Source organism: Takifugu flavidus, chromosome 19 (assembly GCF_003711565.1).
Source record: "Takifugu flavidus isolate HTHZ2018 chromosome 19, ASM371156v2, whole genome shotgun sequence".
In the NCBI taxonomy this organism is placed as follows: Eukaryota; Metazoa; Chordata; class Actinopteri; order Tetraodontiformes; family Tetraodontidae; genus Takifugu; species Takifugu flavidus.
Window position 1 is genome coordinate 12,456,819 of NC_079538.1, and position 21,430 is coordinate 12,478,248.

Consider the following 21,430-nt stretch of genomic DNA (forward strand, 5'->3'; position numbering starts at 1 on the left):
TTTAAAAACAATAAATTTGAAGATCGTTCTGTATGGATCTGATGAAACCTCTGAGAACGACCGCTGGTGACTGAAAATGGAAAAAAGCTCTTTTGTAAACCAGAGAAGCAGAAGCGAGACTCTTCAGCGCTGCACCGACATCAGAATAATCTGCTTATGTTCCTCCTTTGCAGAAAGATGTGCGCAGGGTTCAAACAAGCCAGCGGAGGCTGCAGATTTATGAAAAATAATCCCTCCTCTCTCATTTATTCAGCAGTTTGAGGATTATAAGGCAGAAGGGCTCGCATGCTGTGTGGTGGAAAAGTGTGACAGACCAGCAGTGACCTGAGAGAAATGATGCTACTAACTGCTCCAAAATATCAGTTATCAAAGGTCCCTTTTTATTTAAAATTTTTTAAATTTCAACACAGGTTGTGTCAGATGTGTCTTTGTTTCTGCCTAGTGGTGAAGTGGCGCAACTACAGGGCATTAGCTCAGTTGCGTCACTGAAAAATAAGAGACGGCAGCAACGTTTTTAAAACAGATGAAGAAAAACACATTAAAGAGGCTTAAAATGTTAAAATTATAGAGGACCTGTAAATTTACTGTAAAAGCTCTGTAGACCTCAAGGTCAAAGTAGCCCCGCCCCCTCAGCTAAAAACAATGATGCGCCCCCCAGTCAGAGGCTTGGCTTTGCAGCAGCAGGTTCTGGACCGTAACAGGGACCAGTTGGTTAAAACAAATGTTTAAAACTCGATTTAATGTCCATCCATGAATTATAAATGATAAATTAGTTCCTTCATTCGTCCCGCAGAGCTGCAGGTTCTTCATCCGCTCTTAATCGTCCTAAAGGTCGACCACGGCTCAGCGGCACAGGCGGAAGCGGGCGAGAAGGGGAAGGTGATCGGACGAGTGATGATGGTTGGGAAGGCCGTTCACTTCCTCCAGCTCAGCCTGGCCGACCAATGACAGCCGTCCCAGCAGGTGAAGGCCCCGCCCATTAGGATAGGTGACCGTGTCTTTCAGCAAGGAAGGAAACAGAGGAGAGAGATCAAGGAGGATTAATCCAGATGCATGTGTGTTTGTGTGTGTGTGAGTGTGTGTGTGTATACCAGGAGTGTACATGATGTAATCCACCGTCAGGGCTGTGCGGGAGTGATGCGTAGTGATTTCAGGTCTCCCATTAGGTGGAAGGAGATGCTGATAGGTCGACCGTAGGTTCAGGTTGTGCTCGATCCTCAATCTGACACACACGGATACACACATGGTTACATACACACACACGCACACGCACACACGCGCGTCAGGCTCAAGTTAATAGATCAAATCTGACCTTTTAAACTCAGCTTTGGTTTCAGGAGCTGGTGTGCTGGGCTCAGATGAGGCTCCTTCCTCTGCAGGCACAAGAAAAGAGTTAAAGGTGACTGCAGGACGTAGGACTGTGGGACAGGTAACCTCACCTGGACGGGGCTCAGAGGGCTAACCTGTCAGGCTGCTGCTGGACGCCGCCGCCGCTGGTTCGTTCCTGTACTGACACTGATGGTCGATTCCCAGACTGTGAGACCAGATCGGACTCGGCAGGAGACGCTGACCTCTGGGGCTGTTTTCCTGACCGGAAACCTGCAGACACATGAAAACTTTCCAGTTACCCGAGCGATCGGTGTGTCGATCTGCCGCTACCGCTGCGAGACGCTCACCGAGCCGATCTTTAGTCCGCTGTAGTTGAGGCGGCCAGTGGTCAGAAACCTGTACAGTGGGCTCAATGGTGTCGAGTTAAAGTCCCCACATAGCACTACCGGGCTGCTCGAGCCATTCGGAGGGCGGGAAAACCGGCTGATCTCAGCCAATAGGACCGCCAGCTGTGCCAGTTTGATGTCCCCACGGCGAGGGTTGTAAAGCAGGTGGGTGTTGGCGACGCAGATGGAGGTGGGCCGACCCGAAGAGGACGCCGCATCGTGAGGCTGTAGCAGCAGAACCAATCCCACATTGTCCCGGTCCAGAAGGGTGTCACCGGGGCGGAGAAACTCAATAGGATTGGATGAAAGCAGTGAGAGGCGGGAGGATTTGAAGACTATCGCACAGCCGTCTGGTTTACTTCCTGTTCGCTTCTTGTATTCGCACTGGTACCCTGACACACATTTATACACTGATTAATTGAAACATGCCTGCTTACACTCACACACACATGCACATGCATGCACACACTCAGACACACACACACACACACAGAGTACCAAGCGTCAGTAGAGCTGGTTTAATCTGGTTTTCATAATGGTCCTCTTGGACTTCTTGAAGACAAAGGATCTAAAAAAAAAAGAAACTTCTGCTCATCCAACCTGAAATAAACCTTCCTGAATTTATCATAACGTGGTCAGATGGTTTTGGAGGCTTTGGAGTTCAGAGCACAGCACTGCTAGATAGTACCAGGACTGCAATACGGATCGGCTCACATCAGCGTCGTGCTGCTTGATCTCAGCCAGCAAGTTGGGCAGCCGGTGGTTCCAGGGCAGAATTCCAGGGTCGCAGTGTCGGTACAGGTAAGCGTTGTCCTGCAGCAGCTCCTGAGACAGGATGTTGTAGGACATCACTGAGAAGTCAAATGCTGCACTGCCCCTTGGTGGCCGGACATAAGAACTGCTGGCGGGTCCTTCCCAGCGTCTCTTCAGAGCTAAGAGAGGAAGATGGGTGAGGAGGAGGAGCAGAGGAGAGGAGAGGAGAGGAGAGGAGAGAGGAGAGGAGAGGAGAGGAGAGGAGAGGAGAGGAGAGGAGAGAAGGAGGGAGAGTCAATGGATGCCTGATAAGGTGAAGCTTTACTGTGAATTATTCATCAATAATTGTTTAAAAACACATACTGGCACAGTGAACCAAAAAACAAGAACCAACAAGAAAAAATGGCATCCAAGTGCAGTTGTTTAGGTCAGTGATGAAACAGAACCAAACCTTGATGGCAGTATTTGCGTTTCACTGGTTGACAGTCACTGGGAGGACGTCTTCCCTTTTCCTCTGTCCAGGGGCCCCATGTTCCTGCAGAAGCGATCATTAGGGAGAGGCGTCCGCATTGAGAGATGGAACTATTCGTTATATTATGTTAGAGTAGAATACAAATATTGGCCCACACCAATTAATGATAATGAATTTGCTCTGTACATTTAACCAATCCCTTTGCAACCCGGTCGTGAACACACAGCCGGGAGCACTTCACAATAGCATTTGAACCGGGATTGTAAAAACAAGCAGAGTCCTTTCCTTTCCTCTCAGCGAATATAGAATATAGAATATTATATATACAGAGGGCGTCAGAAACTTGACTAGGGAGAAGATGGCATGCATGAAAAGTTAAATTAGAATCAAGCCGTTCATTCGAAACTGAACAATACTTGTGGTGGATAGTCCTTGCTAAAACTATTTAAATTCAAAATCATGTTTAGGCCACACAAATGACTGATCAACCTGGTAATCGGATTTTACATCTGAAAACTGATAACTGATCTACAGAAATCCAATCATTAAAATTTAAAGGTCTCCAAGTCAAACCAAAAAAGGTATATTATTTAATTTTAATATGTAAACGCACACACTTACTTTTCTTCGAAGGTGGAAACATCGCTAAGGATTCATCTCGGATGTATGTGCATAATTTCTTAGTGATATTAGAAGACATTAACAAGGTTTTAAAATGTGTTATCCAGGTACAATAACATTGTCACCGATATATTACGTCACAATATGCGCCACGAAGACATGTGCTGCATTTATGAACCGGCGTTAACGTCGGATTTAAATGATCGTTTGTCTCCTTTCCTCACGACACAACAGACCGCGATGGTGAAGATAGCAGAGGAATGGAAAGACCACTAGAATAGAAGAATAAATGAGTTCCAAACCTGATGTAGAAGCAAACCGATGCCGCATTCGCCGTTGACAAACGATGAATGAGTGGAACATTCGGCAAGAGTAGAAGCTAATCTTATAAAAGACAGAACAAAGCTAGCGTCAGCCAAATTTCAGAAACGACTACACCAACATATATGTTTCAATTACAATCGAAAAAAACCAAGTCTTTTCTTGATATCGAAAGCCTTACTTTCATTCTTGAACCGCTACATCGAAATACATGTTTCGGGAAAGGAATCGCCGCTGGCCTCAAATTTTTCTACCTTCTGGAACTTGTAGTCTTTAGTCTTTGGTCCTCTCTTGGACGATGTAATATGAAACGTAAGAAAAACTACAATTTGACGGTGCGACGAAAATAAATGCCCGACAGGAAACGTGACGCTGAGATCCTCCTGAAATGTTGAACATAAATGTGCGCGGATAGATTCAATAATAACAATGTGACGTGGAGCTACAAAATTCATCCATGTAGGATATATTTAGAGAACATTTTACAAAATAACGGCTAAATTAAAATGGCATATGTAAATACAAACATGTAACTAAAGCAGTGTAACTGGTAACTAACCTGTTAATTGGAGAAGAGTCCAGTTTACTAGTGATCCATTCGGTTCAGCAGATGAAAGCTGAAATTTGAAAGTGACTCAAGCCACATATCAAAGGGATCTTTAGCTTTGACAGATGTCAGCCAGCTGTGAGCCACATGACAAATACTGGATATGAAACCTTAACTTTTATATTTTGGTGTGTAAGTGTAGCTGCAATCATATCCTAGTTAAAATCAATCACAGAACACTTCAAACACTATAAAATCTTTATTGTGGAGTGAAACATGATTTTAAATTATGTTTAAAGCTAAAAAAAAAAGTTATTCCTTATTTAAAGTCTGTTGGAGAAGATTAAAGTGGTGAAAACAAATCTTTGCACTGTTGTCATTGCCACAGGACCAGCAGTTTGTTGGGCACAAACATTCCAAGAAAATCTCAGATATGAGTAACTTTTGAATACACATGCTGCACAGAGGTCATCGGGTCACAATATGAATAAAGCTTTTGACCTGTTGTAACAGGATAAAAGAGAAAATGTGTTTGATTCTGTCTTTGACGGTCAGAAGCTGCTCCACACAGCTGAGAAACACTGCAATGATTTATCAATTAAATGTGTAACATAAACTGTTTCTTCATCCAAAAACTTAATTATACATAAATAAAATAAAAAAGGAGCTGAGCTTCTGCCAGAGGAGCTGAGAAGAGTTTGGGTTGTGTCTGACTTGACCTGTCAGATTCTGGTGCTGGGGTAAAAAAAACATCTTAATCACTGTGTGTTGCTCTAAAAAACATCTTAAATCACATCTTCTGCACAGAAAACTACTTATCTCAGTTTGGGTATCAGCAGGTCCGTTTGACAAACAATAGTTGGTTGCCATAGTGACTGTTGTGGGGCATCTTACTCCTGTGCAGTGAGAAATGGAACACTGGCGGCTATCATCAGTTTGACTGACGGGAGGAAAAGTTCCCAAAGATGATTGTCAAAAAACTGATCGTTAGCATTAGCATTGGATTATTTCACTATTGAGAATTTGAAATTTAATAAAGAGAGGCTTAAAAACACGATGATCTGAGGCAAGTGGAGGAAGAACCCTGGAGGTTTTACTGGTGTGTCTCTGAACCACCGTCGTGATGGCGGTACCACAGTAAAGTTGGCGACGCCGTGTTGTGCTCGAACTCTCCACACGAGATTAAAGATCCAGCCCAGATAAAACCTTTAGCGGTCCCATGTGACAGGGTGGTTTAAGGTGCAAGAGAAATCCACCTGCTCCCCTCCTGAGCAGCGAAAAGACCTTGTGAAGGTTCTGCGCTCATGCATCTGCTCCCAGTCGGACCAGGAGTCTCTCCTTTAGTCTCTGAGACCGCGGACGAGCAACAGAGGGAATACTGGTTTCCTGGAGGCCACAGGTTGGTCCGGCTTGGTCAGGAGAACGGGACCTCCCACCTCTGTGTGTACGCGCTCAGTTCACATGGGCTGATGACCAGCATGCGAGAAGAGTCCATTCCGTCCAGAGCCATCTCTGAGTCCAGGCAGAAGCGGGAGACCAGGTGCTCCAGGTGGGTCCCTGACTTCTGCCAACGCTGCAGACAAGAAAGAGGAGGGATTGATCAACAGCCCTTCTGAGATGGATGAGACGGTGGTTAGAGAAGGATCTCATTAATGCTGACACCTGAGCCCAGACACGCCTGAAAAGGCCAGGTTGTGCCAGTACAGCAGCCTGCCTGGAGAAAATACCAATCTGCCAGAGTCTGCAACAAGAGTTCACGTCACACTTTAGTGCACAAGTACGAAGGAGCAGCTTGTTCCCGTTTCTACCATCTACATCTGAAAATCTCAACAACAGGAATAACAGGACACTCCTGCTCACGTCTGCCCCATCACTTTCTTTACAATCTTTCTGTCCACAGAAAATATACGCAGTACATCTGGACCAGATGTTCCACAGAACATCAACAGCTGGGAGGAGACGCCAATGCAGACTCAAGACACTGGACATGTCCTGGAGGACACGGTCTGGTCCTCCTCTCGACCTGCTGCCATTACAAACAGCCGCCGACAGATGGGGCCATAATACAGCGATTTGATTGGCTGTTCTCTCCTCTCTCTCTCTCTCTCACTCTCACACACACACACACACGCACGCACGCACGCACGCACATAGACACACACACACACACACACACATTCATCAGTGGATCTTTTAATGTAAAAATCAGAGTGTGGAATCATTAAAAGTGAATTAATTAGGCTTCACTTCATCACGGTGCAGCTAATCAGGAAAGAAACATGATCTGCATCCATTTTGCTTATTTAAAGACAACACACGTAGACGAGCAGACATGGACACACACACACACACACACACACACACAAGCTCTCGGGTCATCTCCCAGGATGCGCTGGGAGCCCAGTGCAAAATTAATGCAACTGTTTTTCAGGTTGAATTTTTGCTTTAAAAAACAGATTTAATCAGTACTTACAAAGTAACAAAGCAAAGCAATGTCTTGTTATCATATATAAATCATAATTTCAGACTTCATTTTATAGCTGTTACATTTTGAACATTCTGAATCTTTACTTTCCCCTTTTAACCTGGTCATGATGGTACAAACTGTGGAAACCTATGTTGACTGTAGAATTACCACACACAGACACAGATACACAGACACAGACACCAACAGACACACACACAGACACACACACTGCAGCTGGCTGAACAGTTGGTAAGGGGTAATGAGCTAATGTTCACGTCTCTCTCTCTTTCGGGTGATTTATTGGTTGTCAGGCTGCTCTCTGCTGCGGGGGCTCCTGGGATGCTGTCGAGGTGTCCAGTGGTCAGGTGGTGACAAGTGTGTGTGTGTCTGAGTGTGTGTCTGAGTGTGTGTGTGTGTGATTGAGTCAGTGTTATCATCAAACATATTTCATTGCAGATTAATTAACATTTATATTAATTTATCAACTGTAGAAGAGTTTCTCCTGTAGGAGACACACCAGTGGTAGCGAGTGTGTGTGTGTGTGTGCGTGCGCGCGTGTGTAATCGTGCAGACCTGCTTGCCGTCGGCCATGTTGCAGGGCAGCAGCAGGACCTGGGAGGCGGGGAAGGTGGTGGACAGAGACAGACAGTGCTGCTGTTGTCGGATCTGTTGTCCGTGTGTGTAAACCCACTCCTGCACACAAACAACCAACACACGCGTCAACATAACTATCATCCATCAACTAGCTGAACCACGTCAGAGCACCTACAGTCAGAATGTTGCTGCAACAGAGCTCTTCATTGCAAAATGTCAAAATTGTTTCAAGTATTTTTTCCCCTTTTTCCAACATTGAAGGAGAAGAAGAAAGTCTGGCGTGGAACCCTGACAGCTACACCAGAATCACATGGTCCGCTCTTATAATCTCATTGCTGCTTTCCTGCAGGACCGATAAGAGAGTGACCTTAAATAATCCCAGTTTTATATAGAACTGGGGTCAAAGGTCGTTGTTGCGCCCCAGCTTTACTTGTGGGACCTCTGGTGCAGCCTGGTGGAGATGGATCCAGCAGCAGCACTGAATTATTCATTCATAGATGAAGGTGGGAAAACATCCAAACACAGGAAATATGAGGGGTCAAAGGTCAACGCTACAGCAGTAAGGCATCTGCAGGGTCACATGAGAGCGAGATGAAAAGATAAATATTTAATAAATGTCATAAACATGATCCAGAGTGTCCTGGTGAATCTGATCTGCTGCATTGATTACATCTATTATTATTGAGAAATGCCTCTACTGCCCCCTGCTGGTCTGGCTGAAGTAAAGCATCAGGATGTGCCGAACTAAAGATGTTTTTCTCCATGAGAAGCAAATGTAAAGGTGAGCCAGAATGACCAGCGCCCCCTACTGGAACAGTCACATTTATTTACTGGTTTGGATTTACAGGTAGTAAAGATCTACAATCGGAGCTTGTAAAGGGAACAATGGACTTATTGATCTGCAGCAGAGGGACTGACACCGGAGGTTAATGTCACAGTCGATCAATGAACAGACCTGTTAACATTACGTGTTCAGAGATCACCACGTGTTACGCTCAAATGCGCGTTATTCCAAGAACTTCTGCATCCAGATCGCATTAGTTACAAATGAACTAAATAAATACTGAAAAAAATGTGGATGCTACAGATCTCAAACAGAAGTTTGATGGACACATTTCAGGTCATATTTGAACAACTTACTGGAAATGACGGGGAAATTTCTGCTGATGTTAGTTCTGCTCCTCCTCCTGAGGACGTTGTTGAGCTTTATCTGAGCTGTCTGAATCTAAATATTTCAGGAGCTAAAATTCTAATTCCGTTTCCGCGAGAGACGTAGCATCCTCTCAAGTTTAGAATGATGGTCGGCGGTCGGCGTTGCTGCACGAGCGTTGCTGCACGAGCAGCTCGTAATATTTGGAGCCACATGAGACAAGAAAAACACATAAAATAATAAAAAAAATAATAAAAATGAACTTATTCAGATGGAAAGAGAAATGAACGAAATGTCACTTCATTATTTCATCGGTGAAATCCATTTGTTTTTATGACTTGCAACACATCAAGATGAGGTCGGCATTTCCTGTGTGTACACAAGTGATGGGGTCATGTGATCAACATGCCCGCAGGCTGACACCATCAGCAAAATGACCTCAAAATGAGATTTTCCGATTCGGTTTTCAGGAGGAGTTTCTCCATAATGATGGTTCCCACCTCCTGAGTCGGAGTCGGTCAGAGTCATCGTGAAGCGAACAGAACGATCTGTCTGAATTCTCCAGGGCGGCACTACGAACACTCTCCTCTCTGGGCTTCTGTTATCGATTCCTGGACGAGTCCGGAAGCAGCTGCGGCTCAACGGAGCCACAAGGAAACTAGATTCCTGAGTCCAACCAGCATTTTTTCATTGTTTTTGTGACTCTTTGGGATGGTTCCCATTTTCTGCTGTTTGACTTAAATATTCAAGTCCAACAGAAATGTTATATTTGTAGATGTTTTTAGTAGCACAGGTGGTAACACACAGTTTTTGGCTAATTTTAACCAAGTAAGCTAAAGCTGATTGTCCTTTTTCAGGCCACCTTACCTGCTTAATGGCGTTGACCCCCTGACTTCCGACACAGGGCGCCAGTGTGAGGACGGGAAGCTCCTGACCCTCGACCCTCTGAGACTCCAGACAGTTCTGCCGCTGTTTGATAACACCGGACTTGGAGTCGGAGTCATCTGGGACCCTGACAGAGGAAACATTCAAGAATCCACGTGTATCCAGGAAAAACACACAAAAGAAGAGGAAAATATTCCTCTTCTTTTGTGTATAGAAGGAGGGGCCTCAAACACTCCCCATCAGTCAGGTAAACTGAGTTAGTAGAGTGTTGATGTCGTTTACGAAGCTGGAAATCAGCTTTGTTGTGGTCTTGCTGTGATTCAGAAACACTTTCTTATAATATTTTCAAAAATGACACACGGCACCTTTAAGAGATACGCTCAGTCCATCATTCTCCAAACTCATTACTTCAGAAAATTTCCTCTTTGATAAACTTTCTCTATCCTCCTTGTTAAATTTCTCGGCCGTGCTACAAACTCGGGCTTAAGCCCTGTAGCATTAATTCAATCTGCTATCTCGCTGTGTTTTAATAACCCGTTAAAGGTTATTCCACGTTTTAAGGGTCAGGTCCATCTTCCCTTGAGAGCAAGCTCGTTAATTCCATTCAGGGGGATTAACACCAGCCTCCAGTGGATAAATGGGTATTTAAGTGTGTGTGTGTGTGTAAAAGTGAGAGGATGTGTCTGAAAGAATAGTTCTGAAAGTCTGTGCATTTTTGAGATAGTTTACAATACAAAACAGAATTTTTATTGTGTGTGTGTGTGTGTGTGTGTGTGTGTGTGTGTTGTGTGTGTGTGTGTGTTGTGTGTGTGTGTGTGGTGTGTGTGTGCATGTGTTTGTGTGTGATGTAAGTCAGGATTGTGGACGATGCCGTGCTGCTCATTAAGCTGGCTCATCCCAAACTTGAGCTAGTGGTTTGCTAGCAGGTAACAGAAAATTCAGACTTAATTGAGTATTTCATTCATCATATTTCATCATTTTGAGATGTAAAAAAGTAAATATCAACCTTTTCTTCAATTTTGTCATGAAATCTAGCGTTCACAGCTTATTGGCCTCCATGTTGTGGGTGCAGTCTTGTGTTGTTCAGTTATTACATTCAAAACTTTTCCAGTAAACTGTTTTGAGTAACGTCTTTTTTTCCCCATTTCTTTTTGGTGTAAATTAATTAGTCATGAATGATGTCAGGCAAACAAAACTCTCTTACTTGAGCTCCGGGTAGACATTATCCAAGTACCACTTAAAGGTTTTGCACTTGAGCTTCTTACGGAGTTCCAGTCGACCTCTTATGCTGGTGAAACACAACATAGAACAGTGTTGAGATGAAAACACACCCAGTATCAGCAGCCATTTTGGGGTCGACTGTTTGATTTCAAGTGGGTTTTTCTATATTATAATAAGTATTGATTGAACCTTACGTTTTTGTTTTTTTAAGTGAAAAATGACAGTTATCTTAATTAAATCTGTTGTGTTTGACCTTTAACCTTGGTTCAAGTTTTTCCTTAAAAATGAGCCAGTTGCAGGTTAATGTGAGAATCGCAGTTAAAGACCGAAACCTCTTTGACCTTTAATCGCCTGACGAGGCAGGTTTTCCTGCTTATCTAGCAAACGATGACACGGCAGAACAGCCGTCTCATTTCAAGGACTAATGACACGCTTCTTACTCTCCGTAGGACTTCCCTCGCGCTGCAGGACGAGCCGAGTAGTAGAAGAGGCTAAAGTCGTCCATCCACACCTCAGCCGTGCGCCGCGTGTTCCTGAAACCACACAAACAGTCGTCACGGTGACGACCTTTCCCTTGAAAAGTATTTCTTTTCATGATATTAGCATCAATAAAGACGTCTGCCGGGACAAAGGTGACATCAGGCTGCACACGTGCGTTTCTGATGTGGGCCCCTCCCGATCAGTCCTGATGGTGGCGCCGAGCGCGGTGCACATTATTTGTGCTCTCTGTGACCACGCTGAGCTACGTTCTCTGCCTATCTCACCTCCTCATTCGCTCTTTCTTCCCTCTCCGAGGTAACCAGCTATTAGCCGAGTTTCTCTCTGCTGTGACAAAACTCTTTGAAATGACAGAACAAGCGCATTACTGGTGTTACTGGAATTACACGTGGAGGGCGAATATGTGACGCACGTTGGCTCAAAAACATAAATAAAGCTGGAACGTGTCGAGTGACAGCGGCCTCTGGGACGGAGAAAATATCCTAATCTGACACATCAAATTATTTTCATTCATCATTTTTGCCGGTGCCGAGTCTGCCGATAACGAGGGGACAACAGAGGCTCCGGTGCAGATCGGCACCAAACGCCGGGCCGTCCACCCAGAACAGATGTTGTCTCAGAGTCGGTGTTTATGACGGCGAATACTCAGAAGGATTATCCCAAATACAAGCTTCTAAAAATATTAACCTCACATTAATACGCTAGTGTGAAGATGATGAGGGATCGTTCGCTTTAACGGGATGGAGTTATCCCTCAGAGAAACAGAAACGCAGTGAGTTCCCTTTGATGTTGATCCGGTCTGGAGTGAATGAATGGAACCGGCATCCCCATTGCAGCTCTGATTAATCTATTTATACCAGATCAATTCACGGGCAGCCTGAGCACATTAGTCCTGCTAATGGGTGTAAACATCTTTGTGTGTCGCCTGTTTGAGGCGGCAGACAACTGAGCACAGCTTATGCTAATAGGATAATGTTGTGCCCGCAGCTCAAAAGGCCGACAGACGACTGTAAATCCACTCCAACAAGGACGCGAGAGCGTGCACGTCTGTCTGATTCGCTCTCCTTCCCTTTCTGACATTTACACACATAAACCTGAAATTCTTCTCCCCAACTGCTGCTTGTATACAAAGTTGATCAGAGCTCTGATTGGTTCCCGTCAGTCACGTGACGTGAGTGAATTCCTCAAGTCCTCACGCCAACGTTTGCTCCAGAACGGCAGGAATATTCCCAGTCAAACACCTGATGCTCTGAATCGGTCACTCCTGCTGAGACATTGACGCCGGTCGGAACCCTTACTTGATGTACGTGTTGGCGTTCCCCTCTGGGAAGACGTACGGGTGTTTCTTCCTGAACACGTGGCCGACCCTGCTGCAGGGGAGGATCTCCAGACTGCCGCCGCACTGCCACACCCGGAAGGAGATCTCTGCACGCCAGACACAGACAGACGCAAACAACTGAATAGTCACAGCCACAACAAAGTATTTTTAAGTCGTCGTTTCAGAAACCCGGACCCAGACCCAGAACTCCCTTTAACAGGAAGAAACCTTGACCCTCCTGCTGGTGGCCAGATGGATAAGGAAAGGGGAGAAGGAGAGATAGAGCAGAGGAGAATGACAAGATGGAGGGTAGAACAGGCATGAGAGACATTAGACACGTGTAATTGTTATGGTTTGTTTTGGGGTCAGAGGTCATGATGTTAAGCATAAATAAGATTGGCGGAGACAGAACCGCCTGACAGGGGGACGTTAGTTATCGCCTGTCTGTGCATCCATCCATCCAACCATCTTCTGTTAACAGTCACTAAGCTGCACCATGGGGGCGGAGCCTGTGGCAGCAGTAACCATCTGAGTGGTCGCCAGATCTGTGCATTATTATTAAACCATGCAAAAGTAAACTGAACTCAAATGCTCCTCCTGGACCACACAAACTTGAGCCAGGTCATCTGGACACCATCTGTGTTTGAACTCTCTGTTCTGAAGCCAAATTCCGGTTCTCCAGAGATCCTCTGAGCAAGGTCAAGAAAACCCAGAGGAGGCCTTCACACCTGATTTTCTTTTTACTAAAGATGGAAAATAAGCCGCTGAAGGAGTCGTGTGTTCCTGCCAAATCTTTCACATCAGGTTGTGTGTGGCAGCGGAACCGTCGTGTGGAGTGACAGGTGAAACCACAGAGGAGCGCGGTGAAGAATCCCCCCCACTTTACCCGGCAACGTTAATCCCTCTCAGATGGGACTTTAGCTTGACACAAAGACGGCAGCAGCAATTCCTGCTGTTTACAAATGGTTTTGTTGGCAGCAAATGCAGCCATCATCAGCACGCTGTCATTTATAACAAATGGAGCTTTTGCTTTCCTGTTGTCGGGAGAGCGCCGCGTATTTCACGTCGGGTGTCTGTTTTGACACGAGACATGAAGACATTACATAAACACAGGCGCTGCGTGAGCATGTGCGACGTTACCTGCTCGCTCTGCCGAAGCAGGCCCGCTGCTCTTATAAATTTTGGTCTCTTTTGTTCCATCTCATTGGTTTTCACTCTGGCTCGTGGTGGCTAAGTGGGCCAAACATCTGTGAATATTTAATGATCCACCAACAGACTCTAAATTGCTCTAAATTGACAGGGTTGCCGCTGGCGTGTTGAGCTCAGAGGAGAGAGAGAGAGAAATAAATTTCCCTCGTGGAGGACGAGACGGCGAGAAGTTCTCAAAGTTTACAGAGAGGAAGTAAAAGCGTGGATGTAGTCTGATGGAAGAAACACAGACAAACGAGGAGACAGAAAGATGCTGACGGTAACATGTCAGAGTACAAATTAGTGTGTGTGTGTGTGTGTGTGTGTAGCAGCCTGGGAGAGGAGAACCAGGCCGGTATTGATCTGAGAACTGCAGCAGCGCAGCAATCAACAAACTCACACTCACACAGAGGAGAAGGCAGGTAGGAGCAGAGGCAGCAGATGCTGCTGTGGGACGGGTCTCGCCTGTAAAACGCTCCAGCCTTCGTTGATGTGAGTTTGCTCCCACATCGAGGCCCCTCTCTTGTGAGCCAGATCAGGTGGAGGTTAAGGTGTGTTGACTGTGGTCAACATTAGCAGCTCAGGTGTCATTCAGCCACAAAACGCCAAAATAATCAACTTTGGAGATTCCAAAAACAAAATCTGCACCGTTTAAATGGGAGGCTTTCGGCTTTTTATAGTCCTGATATTCAAATTTCTCTAAAGTGATTTCAACGTGAACGTGTACCCAGGTTGGCTGGGATTGGCTCCCACAACTATTGGCTCCCACAACTATTTGGGCGATGCTAACATGCACTTAAATGGCTCCGCAGCAGAGAAAAGACTGACTGGCTCACCGAAGTTCTCCCCGCCCCAGATGTCCATGGCGGTGTCATATTTGCCAAGGTGATTAAACCAGGACCTGTCAATCACAAAGAGCCCGCCTGCGATGATGGGAGTCCTGTCAGAGAGGATGGAGGGAGGATTTCAGTTGGGAAAATTAAAAACAAACCAAAACAAATAACTGGGGAAAATATATATATTTAACTCAATTCAACAGAATTCAGCAAATAGACTAATTCACCACTATGCTCTATCCTCTTTTTAGAACAAAAGAAAGCTGTTTGGTAGGCAGCCAAACACACACACACACACACATGCACACACAGTCTGAATGATGATCTGGACAATGTGACGGATTAACAGAGCCAGCAAGTTGTCATCAAACACCCTCTGTTCACCAGTGATTATCCTGCCATCACGGCCTGCAAAGAGCACTTAGTGTGCGTGCACGTGCGCGTGCGTTATGTGTGTGTGTGTGTTTGTCAACATGCCATGTAGTGAAGACCAGAATATATGTTTCACTAGCAATGTGGGGACATTTTGGCTGGTTCTGGATGAGGGTTCTGACTATGTTCTAAGGTTGAGGTTAGAAATGGGTTGAGTTGAAGGTTAGAGTAAAGGTCAGGCATGTAGATGATGGTCAGAGTTAGGGTCAGGGGCTGGCAGTGGGGTGGGAACCTGCATTGGCTTCTGGGAAACATGTATAATGAGTAAAGAATGAATAAAAAAGCTATGGTTGAAGTAGGAAATTAAGTATATTTAATACACGCTTAGTCTAAATGGTGAGTTTTTAAATCATTACTAGCAAAGAGCGTTTATGACCTCTGGTAGACGAGTGCTATCCCAGATGGATAAGGTGATTCAGGTTTTGTCCTGTAGGAATATGCGCACGCCCATCTGTCAGTGTTTAACACTTGACTTCGACTAAATAAAACACACAGGAAGTCAGAGAGAGTGATGCTGGCACAATGTTAAAACTGGGTTTGTGCCACAAATCAGACTTCAAGGGAAGGAAACTGGCCAAATGTTTTTAATATACCACCCAGACAACAGGGGGCGCTGCAGCATGGCTAAACCAGGGCGATGCATTTATTACCAACTGTAATTAATCAACTCAGACAGTGAAACATGGTACATACAACAGTCCAATATGTTAATTGTAGCCATGTGCAGCTCAGTGATGAAACATATTTCTGCTCAACCATTAACATCAGAGACTTTGAACATACTGAGCTTTGTTTAAGATAATTTTACAATTTTCATCTTGGAGAGGGACTATAATGTGTGTATGTGTGTGTGTGTGTGTGTGTGTGTGTGTGTGTGTGTGTGTGTGTGTGTGTAGGCTTCTACTTGATTGGCTGGGCGGGGTCAGTCCGACGGGCTCGTTGCTCAGGTGACAGCTGCTCCCACTTAAAATGGAGACTCCAATCAAACCCTGTCAGATAGAAAACACACTTGCATGATTACACCCTTCAAAAATGCACAGAAACCGATTTTTTTTTTTAAAAAAAATTGCAATTAACAGGATAATGGCCAACAAATACATTAAAAAAATTCACAAACTTGGTTTTTAGTTAAAACCTTTTCCATGCAAGATTTAACTGAACGGAGCTAAAAGACCAGTTTAACTACTGGTTAGTAAACCAGAGGAAACCACGATGATCCAGGACAAAAGCGTGTCCTTGACAGCTTCCTTGTGTTTTGGCGAGACACACTGACAGAACTCGGTAGAGCCGAGTGTGTGGCTCAAGTCAGTCTTTAATGTGATGAGAAACTGTAATTCAAATGTCCCGGCTATCACCTTGGCCTGTGCATGAGAATGGCGCACATGGCCGTTATCGGCATTGACTGGCGGATCATTGTCACCAAGACGAGAAGATTTGGGATAAGGCGCGCTAATGGAACCGTGAAGCTGAGCAGTGACAGCCGAGCGGAGGACAGATGTGCACCATTACCATCATTAACAGGCTATTTGGATTCACATCATCCGCAACTGCACAACTGGAGCAGGAAACGGCGAAAGCTTCCGTCCGATTCGTCATCTTTTTAGTGATGCCTGAACTGCTGAATGAAACGTCTGACCTATCCAGACAGAACCATGAAGACTCTCATTATCCTCCCTTATTGCCCACAAATCACTCAGGGAGACTCAGATAAATGTTTGTGTGATACCCTGCATGTTGTAGTCATCCTGCTGGATTTCATTGTTGCAGCGTAACACCAGGTGAGTGAAACAGTCATCAACTCAGTAGCAGGACCAGCGTCTGCTCCTTTATCCCCACATCCCTATCCAGAACCCTTCCTGTTCTCTGTCCATACCTCCACGGAGATCAGCCGATGCCGCCACATAGGCAAACGTGTCCATGTTGATGATGTCGATGACAGGGCTGACCACGCGGGTTGGGTCCTGGACAGAAAACACAAGGCAAATCAGCAGCTGCGTGTCCGAGGTCGTTCCACTGCACACCGTGTGATGTCAAAGGCCAAAAGCTTTGACACCGGTCGTGCATGAGCGACCTCTTCTCAGTTTGGCTCCGTTTGATTCGCTCCTGTTTTGCAGTAAGGAAGGAAGTGGGAGATATGAAAAGCAGGAAACTCAACAAACGAGAGGCGTAGTCATCAAGAAACGCTGAGGAATAAAAAACAGGGTGAAAAGAGTCTGAATGAAAGCAGACACAGACCTCAGCACAAATCAAATGTGGCGAGAGGTTTCTTTATGCAGGTTTCATTATATTAATGGAATACAGACTGCAGAGTAAGAGGAATTAAGTTCAATTTATTTGGATAAAATGAAGAAATCTGCACAGAAAAACAAAATCCGCTCGCTCCAGTTTTCTAAAACTCTGCAAGTTCAAAAAGTAAAACCGCAAACTGCAATATGGTTTCTATTAAAATTGTGTTATTGGTGATAGAGGAGATACGATAACAATGCAATCTCCTCAGTTACAATATCAAACAGTAAACGTATGAAATGAGGGATCAGATCCTGAGTCAGCTGAGAGGAAAACTCATCCGATTACAACAGCTATGGCAGCAACACTTCACCCTGAGCGCTGCGAGGACTCATTACATTAACGACTATTAAAGCAGATGCGGTGCTTTGTAATGTGGCTGGGGTGTACAGAGATGCAGCCTGCAGTCCCCTTGCTATGACCCGGTGGCTAATGGTCCAGAACCAGTCCACCTGCTCCGTAATATGGCCGAGGGAGCAACCAGACATTAGACCAAACTAATTGAGGACGCTCAAGTCTGACGTGCTTCTGGGTACCAATGTCCTTTTGAAAACGGTGCCATTGAGGTAGAAATGAAGGATAAATTAAGTAAAATACGGGATGACAGCGTTTAGAAGAATCTCACTACAACCAGGAGCCAGACCATGATGATGGTTTCAGTCCTCGTGTTTCACAGGATCGATATCGTGTACATTTCAATTTAAAGGCACAACGCAGAAGTGAGCTGGCTGACAGTGACGGATGACGCCACTGAACACACACAGACACACACTGTTAAAGCGTGGCCATGAATATGGATGATGGCATGGCTGCAGATCCAGAAGAGCCCCCCGGCTGGCTTTGGTCTATCGATCGCTGTTGCCGGTAGAGATCAAAGGACTCTAACTTCAGCCGATGGTGACAAAGGACGGGACGATGAAAATGAAAAATAAACATTAAAGGGGGGGAGAGGCATGTGGTGAGGACAAAGGTCTGAAATTAGGTGATGACAAATGAGAAAAGTTGGGTGGAAGTGTGAAAACAGGAAGTGTGGGAGGGTGGAAGAGATGCTGTCCAACAAAAATGACGAAAATGAGCTCAGAAGATAATGAAGAACAATAAAGTACTAATAATAAGAAGAATGAAAGCAGGAAACAAGAAATCCTAATGACGAATGGTCCCGTGCTAAAAGCATGGCTGCATGTAAAAGTGCACGTGCGGAGACCGCCGGCTGAGAGGTGGAACAATAACTTTTCATCCTGACATTTAGATTACACCAGAACACAAATAAAACCTAAAAAGGCGTGAAGGACAAACCGAGGAGGAATGAAGACAGGATGGGGAGGTGAGGACAGAGCGAAAACAAGACAAGGTGAGAAAGGAGGACGGACAGAAACGCAATGAAAAAGTGACATCAAAAGAAGAGAAAACAAGATGAGAGAAGCAGATGAGGAGGAAGAGGAGGAGGAGGAGGAGGAAGAGAGGATCCGAAGGACAGGAAATCAAAGGAGGACACTTAATTCCCAACAATAAGACACCCACCCACACACACACACACACACACACACACACACACACACACACACACACACACACACACACTCTACCTGCTTGATCCGCTGCAGCAGGGGAGGCAGCCAGTCCTTGTTGACCTCACAGTGGCTGTCGAGGAAGGTCAGGACGGCGGCCTTTGCAGAATCAGCCCCTCTCACTCTGGACCTGATCAGACCTGGTTCACAAACACAACACCGTGTCATTGTCATGACAACGTGTCCCCGTTTTAATGGGGAGATGATGATGACGATGATCACGATGATGACGATGATGATGATGATGATTAGATAAAACATCGGTCTTTGGTCATCACACCTTCTTATTATTAGAGCTCACACACGTCTGCAGCGTGATGAAACCGCCCATTTCCTGCGCAGGGATGCAGCAGATACTGAACATGTGGCCAGTGGCTATATTGAAAAGCTGGGCTTCGCCTGTAATTAATTCCTGATCAGATAAGACGGTATATGTTCAACGTGTCACGCTCGCCTACTCATTTTTGCAGTCTTGGCCCAGCCGGCCTCATAGCTGCAGGGTGGCAGAGTTCTCCCGGAGTTGAACTCCTCACCTCCTCAATGTTAGTGCCTTGCTCTGATGACTGACATCACTCTCCCTCTCTTGCTCATTCCTTCCCAGTCGGCTGGTAGAGAAAAATCAATGCTGGAGCTCTTGTCAGACATGGACACAACCTTTTAACAGACTCATCACATTCTGTGTGTGTGTGTGTGTGTCTGTGTGTGTGTGTCTGTGCACGTGTGCATGTGTGCGTGTGTGTTAATGAGCCTGTTAGGGAGGTCCCTCTGATGGGGGCAAATGTTCTCTTCTATTTGGCCTAAATGGTCTAATCAATACTTCCTGACACTGAGACGCACACTGTGTGTGTGTGTGTGTGTGTGTGTGTGTGTTCCTGAGGCCATGTCGAGTGTGTGTGTCGGTGATATTGTACGTTTTTACGCTGCTCTATTCGACTGAGGCTCAGCCAATTAAAAATCCCATTTCATTCTCAATAAGGCTTTATTTTCTGGATGGTTGGACGCACACACGCATATACACTCACACACCCACACACGCACGCATGCACACACACTGGCAAAAACAGGAATTTTGAAAAACCCAGCATTTAGAATCAAGTAGGCATCAAGGTGAATTGTGAGTGTAATTATTAGTGTTTACATTGTGGATTTGGATGCTGCATTTATTTATAAAGCTTATAAAACCACGTCAAATGTCATTAAACTGCAAAGCCAACACCAGAACCTTCTTCAAAACACAACATATGAGATGTTTAGTTTCAGCTGGTTGTCAGCAGAACCTTCTTCTGCAGAAGAACCCTTTCAAAGCAAGTTTTAACAGATTCCCGGATGAGTTATGGGCGGATTTCCTGCCCATATATGGAGCAAAAGTTCCTAAATATAAAACAGAAGCAGTTGGAGGTGAGAGAGTCTAAATGTGTGTCATCGAGGATGTGGAGTATCAGCCCGCTGCTTTATGGACATTAAAAGACAATCAAGTTGGACAGCCTGAAGCCATAAACCATTAACAAGAATAAACCCAGTCTAAATGTGTGTGTGCGCACGCGTCTGTGTGTGCATGCAGTGAAATCATCCGCTGACAGTGTGTAGGACAAATCGGTGTTCTAACGTGAGTAATCAGACAGCAGCAGGCGTGAGGGGGGTGAGTCAGGTTATTCTGTGAGTTTAAACGGCTCCACGGATGCAGGACGTGAACACAAGTGGAACCTTTGAGGGGTAATTGTGGAAATTTAAGTGAGGACTCTCGATTCAGCTGCTCATAACGGCGGGTTTGAAATGAGACAGGTGAAAATCAGGACACACGTTAAAGCACGTGCTCCTTGGTGAGTGTGCAGCTGAGGGAGGGTCGACCTCCTGATTAGCTTTACTTCCATGCCCTTAAATATGGACTCACAATGATCCAAACAGCCTGAAACTGTGAAGCCGACGAAGGTTTGACCGACTACAAAAGTTTAAAAGTTAACAGGAGTTCAAACTGGCGTTGGCACAGCAAATGCCATCGTTGAAGGCTGAGCTGCGTCCAGTTTTAATTCTTTGAACCGCGGCGCACAGCACGACTGTAACCTCTGACAGGATAGTTTCACTTTCATGTCCGTCCTCAGCAACATTAGCCCTCACGTGGGTCGACTGGCGCCACCACTGATAGCTTTCCTCTGCGGGTTGAATCCTCTTACCTTCTCTCTGGGGGTTGCGGACACATCTGACTTTGGGGAGTTTGATGAGAAGCTGACAGTCGCTTTCTGAAAAGGTAACCGACAGAAAGAAAGCAGAATAAATACGGAGGGTTTTGCGTCACACAGACGAAAATAGTGGAAATTTCACTTCTCTGCAGGGAAAAAGTGAGGCAGCAGGTTGGCAGTTCAAAAGCTTTCAGGCTGACAATTGCGGCGCTGCAGCGCGGCTGACTACAGGCGCCCTGCTGCATTAATGCGCCGTTTTAAATGGAAATGTCTGATTTGTGACGAATTCCAAAATGAGAAGAAGGGAAAAGAAAAAAGAACAGGCAGATATGAGTCGTTTACAGATGTGGACTTAATACTGACAAACCAGTACTAGTTGCT

The 21,430-nt window shown here is 45.4% G+C and overlaps 2 protein-coding genes across 6 annotated transcripts in view; both read right to left on the minus strand.

Annotated features, from left to right (window-relative positions):
- Positions 1-359: 359 nt before the first annotated feature.
- Positions 360-4,197, minus strand: angel2 (angel homolog 2 (Drosophila)). 4 transcript variants are annotated; one of them, XM_057016730.1, is made up of 11 exons: positions 4,064-4,115; positions 3,864-3,945; positions 3,562-3,619; positions 2,920-3,003; positions 2,430-2,647; positions 2,214-2,283; positions 1,677-2,107; positions 1,464-1,599; positions 1,313-1,373; positions 1,092-1,222; positions 360-998 (listed from the first exon to the last, which is right to left on the minus strand). In XM_057016730.1, exons 3-11 carry the CDS (start codon positions 3,581-3,583, stop codon positions 844-846), a joined length of 1,308 nt encoding a protein of 435 aa, XP_056872710.1. In that variant the 5' UTR covers positions 3,584-3,619; positions 3,864-3,945; positions 4,064-4,115; the 3' UTR covers positions 360-843. The 4 variants fall into 4 exon arrangements, with proteins under 4 accessions (XP_056872710.1, XP_056872707.1, XP_056872709.1 ...); XM_057016727.1 differs by lacking the exon at positions 3,562-3,619 and having other exon boundaries at positions 4,064-4,197; XM_057016729.1 differs by lacking the exon at positions 3,562-3,619 and having other exon boundaries at positions 3,864-3,940; positions 4,064-4,100.
- A 476-nt stretch (positions 4,198-4,673) lies between these two features.
- The window catches only part of galnt14 (UDP-N-acetyl-alpha-D-galactosamine:polypeptide N-acetylgalactosaminyltransferase 14 (GalNAc-T14)), a 68,465-nt gene continuing 51,708 nt past the window's right edge, over positions 4,674-21,430 (minus strand). The window contains exons 5-15 of one of the 2 annotated variants that reach the window (XM_057017612.1): positions 21,044-21,109; positions 18,891-19,012; positions 16,892-16,979; positions 15,923-16,007; positions 14,587-14,690; positions 12,543-12,669; positions 11,187-11,279; positions 10,730-10,813; positions 9,508-9,652; positions 7,470-7,589; positions 4,674-6,002 (exon numbers count right to left, since the gene is read on the minus strand). In XM_057017612.1, coding sequence (XP_056873592.1) covers positions 5,844-6,002; positions 7,470-7,589; positions 9,508-9,652; positions 10,730-10,813; positions 11,187-11,279; positions 12,543-12,669; positions 14,587-14,690; positions 15,923-16,007; positions 16,892-16,979; positions 18,891-19,012; positions 21,044-21,109 — 1,193 coding nt within the window. In that variant the 3' untranslated portion in view covers positions 4,674-5,843. The remainder of the gene's footprint in view (positions 6,003-7,469; positions 7,590-9,507; positions 9,653-10,729; positions 10,814-11,186; positions 11,280-12,542; positions 12,670-14,586; positions 14,691-15,922; positions 16,008-16,891; positions 16,980-18,890; positions 19,013-21,043; positions 21,110-21,430) is intronic. The other variant, XM_057017613.1, reaches the window with a different exon arrangement.

Coding starts and splice junctions, on each gene's coding strand:
- angel2 (XM_057016727.1), bottom strand. Junction 3,004..3,863: donor TCGGTTTGCTTCTACATCAG/GTTTGGAACTCA, acceptor TCGCTTCTGCAG/GAACATGGGGCCCCTGGACA. Junction 2,648..2,919: donor ACGCAAATACTGCCATCAAG/GTTTGGTTCTGT, acceptor TTCCTCTCTTAG/CTCTGAAGAGACGCTGGGAA.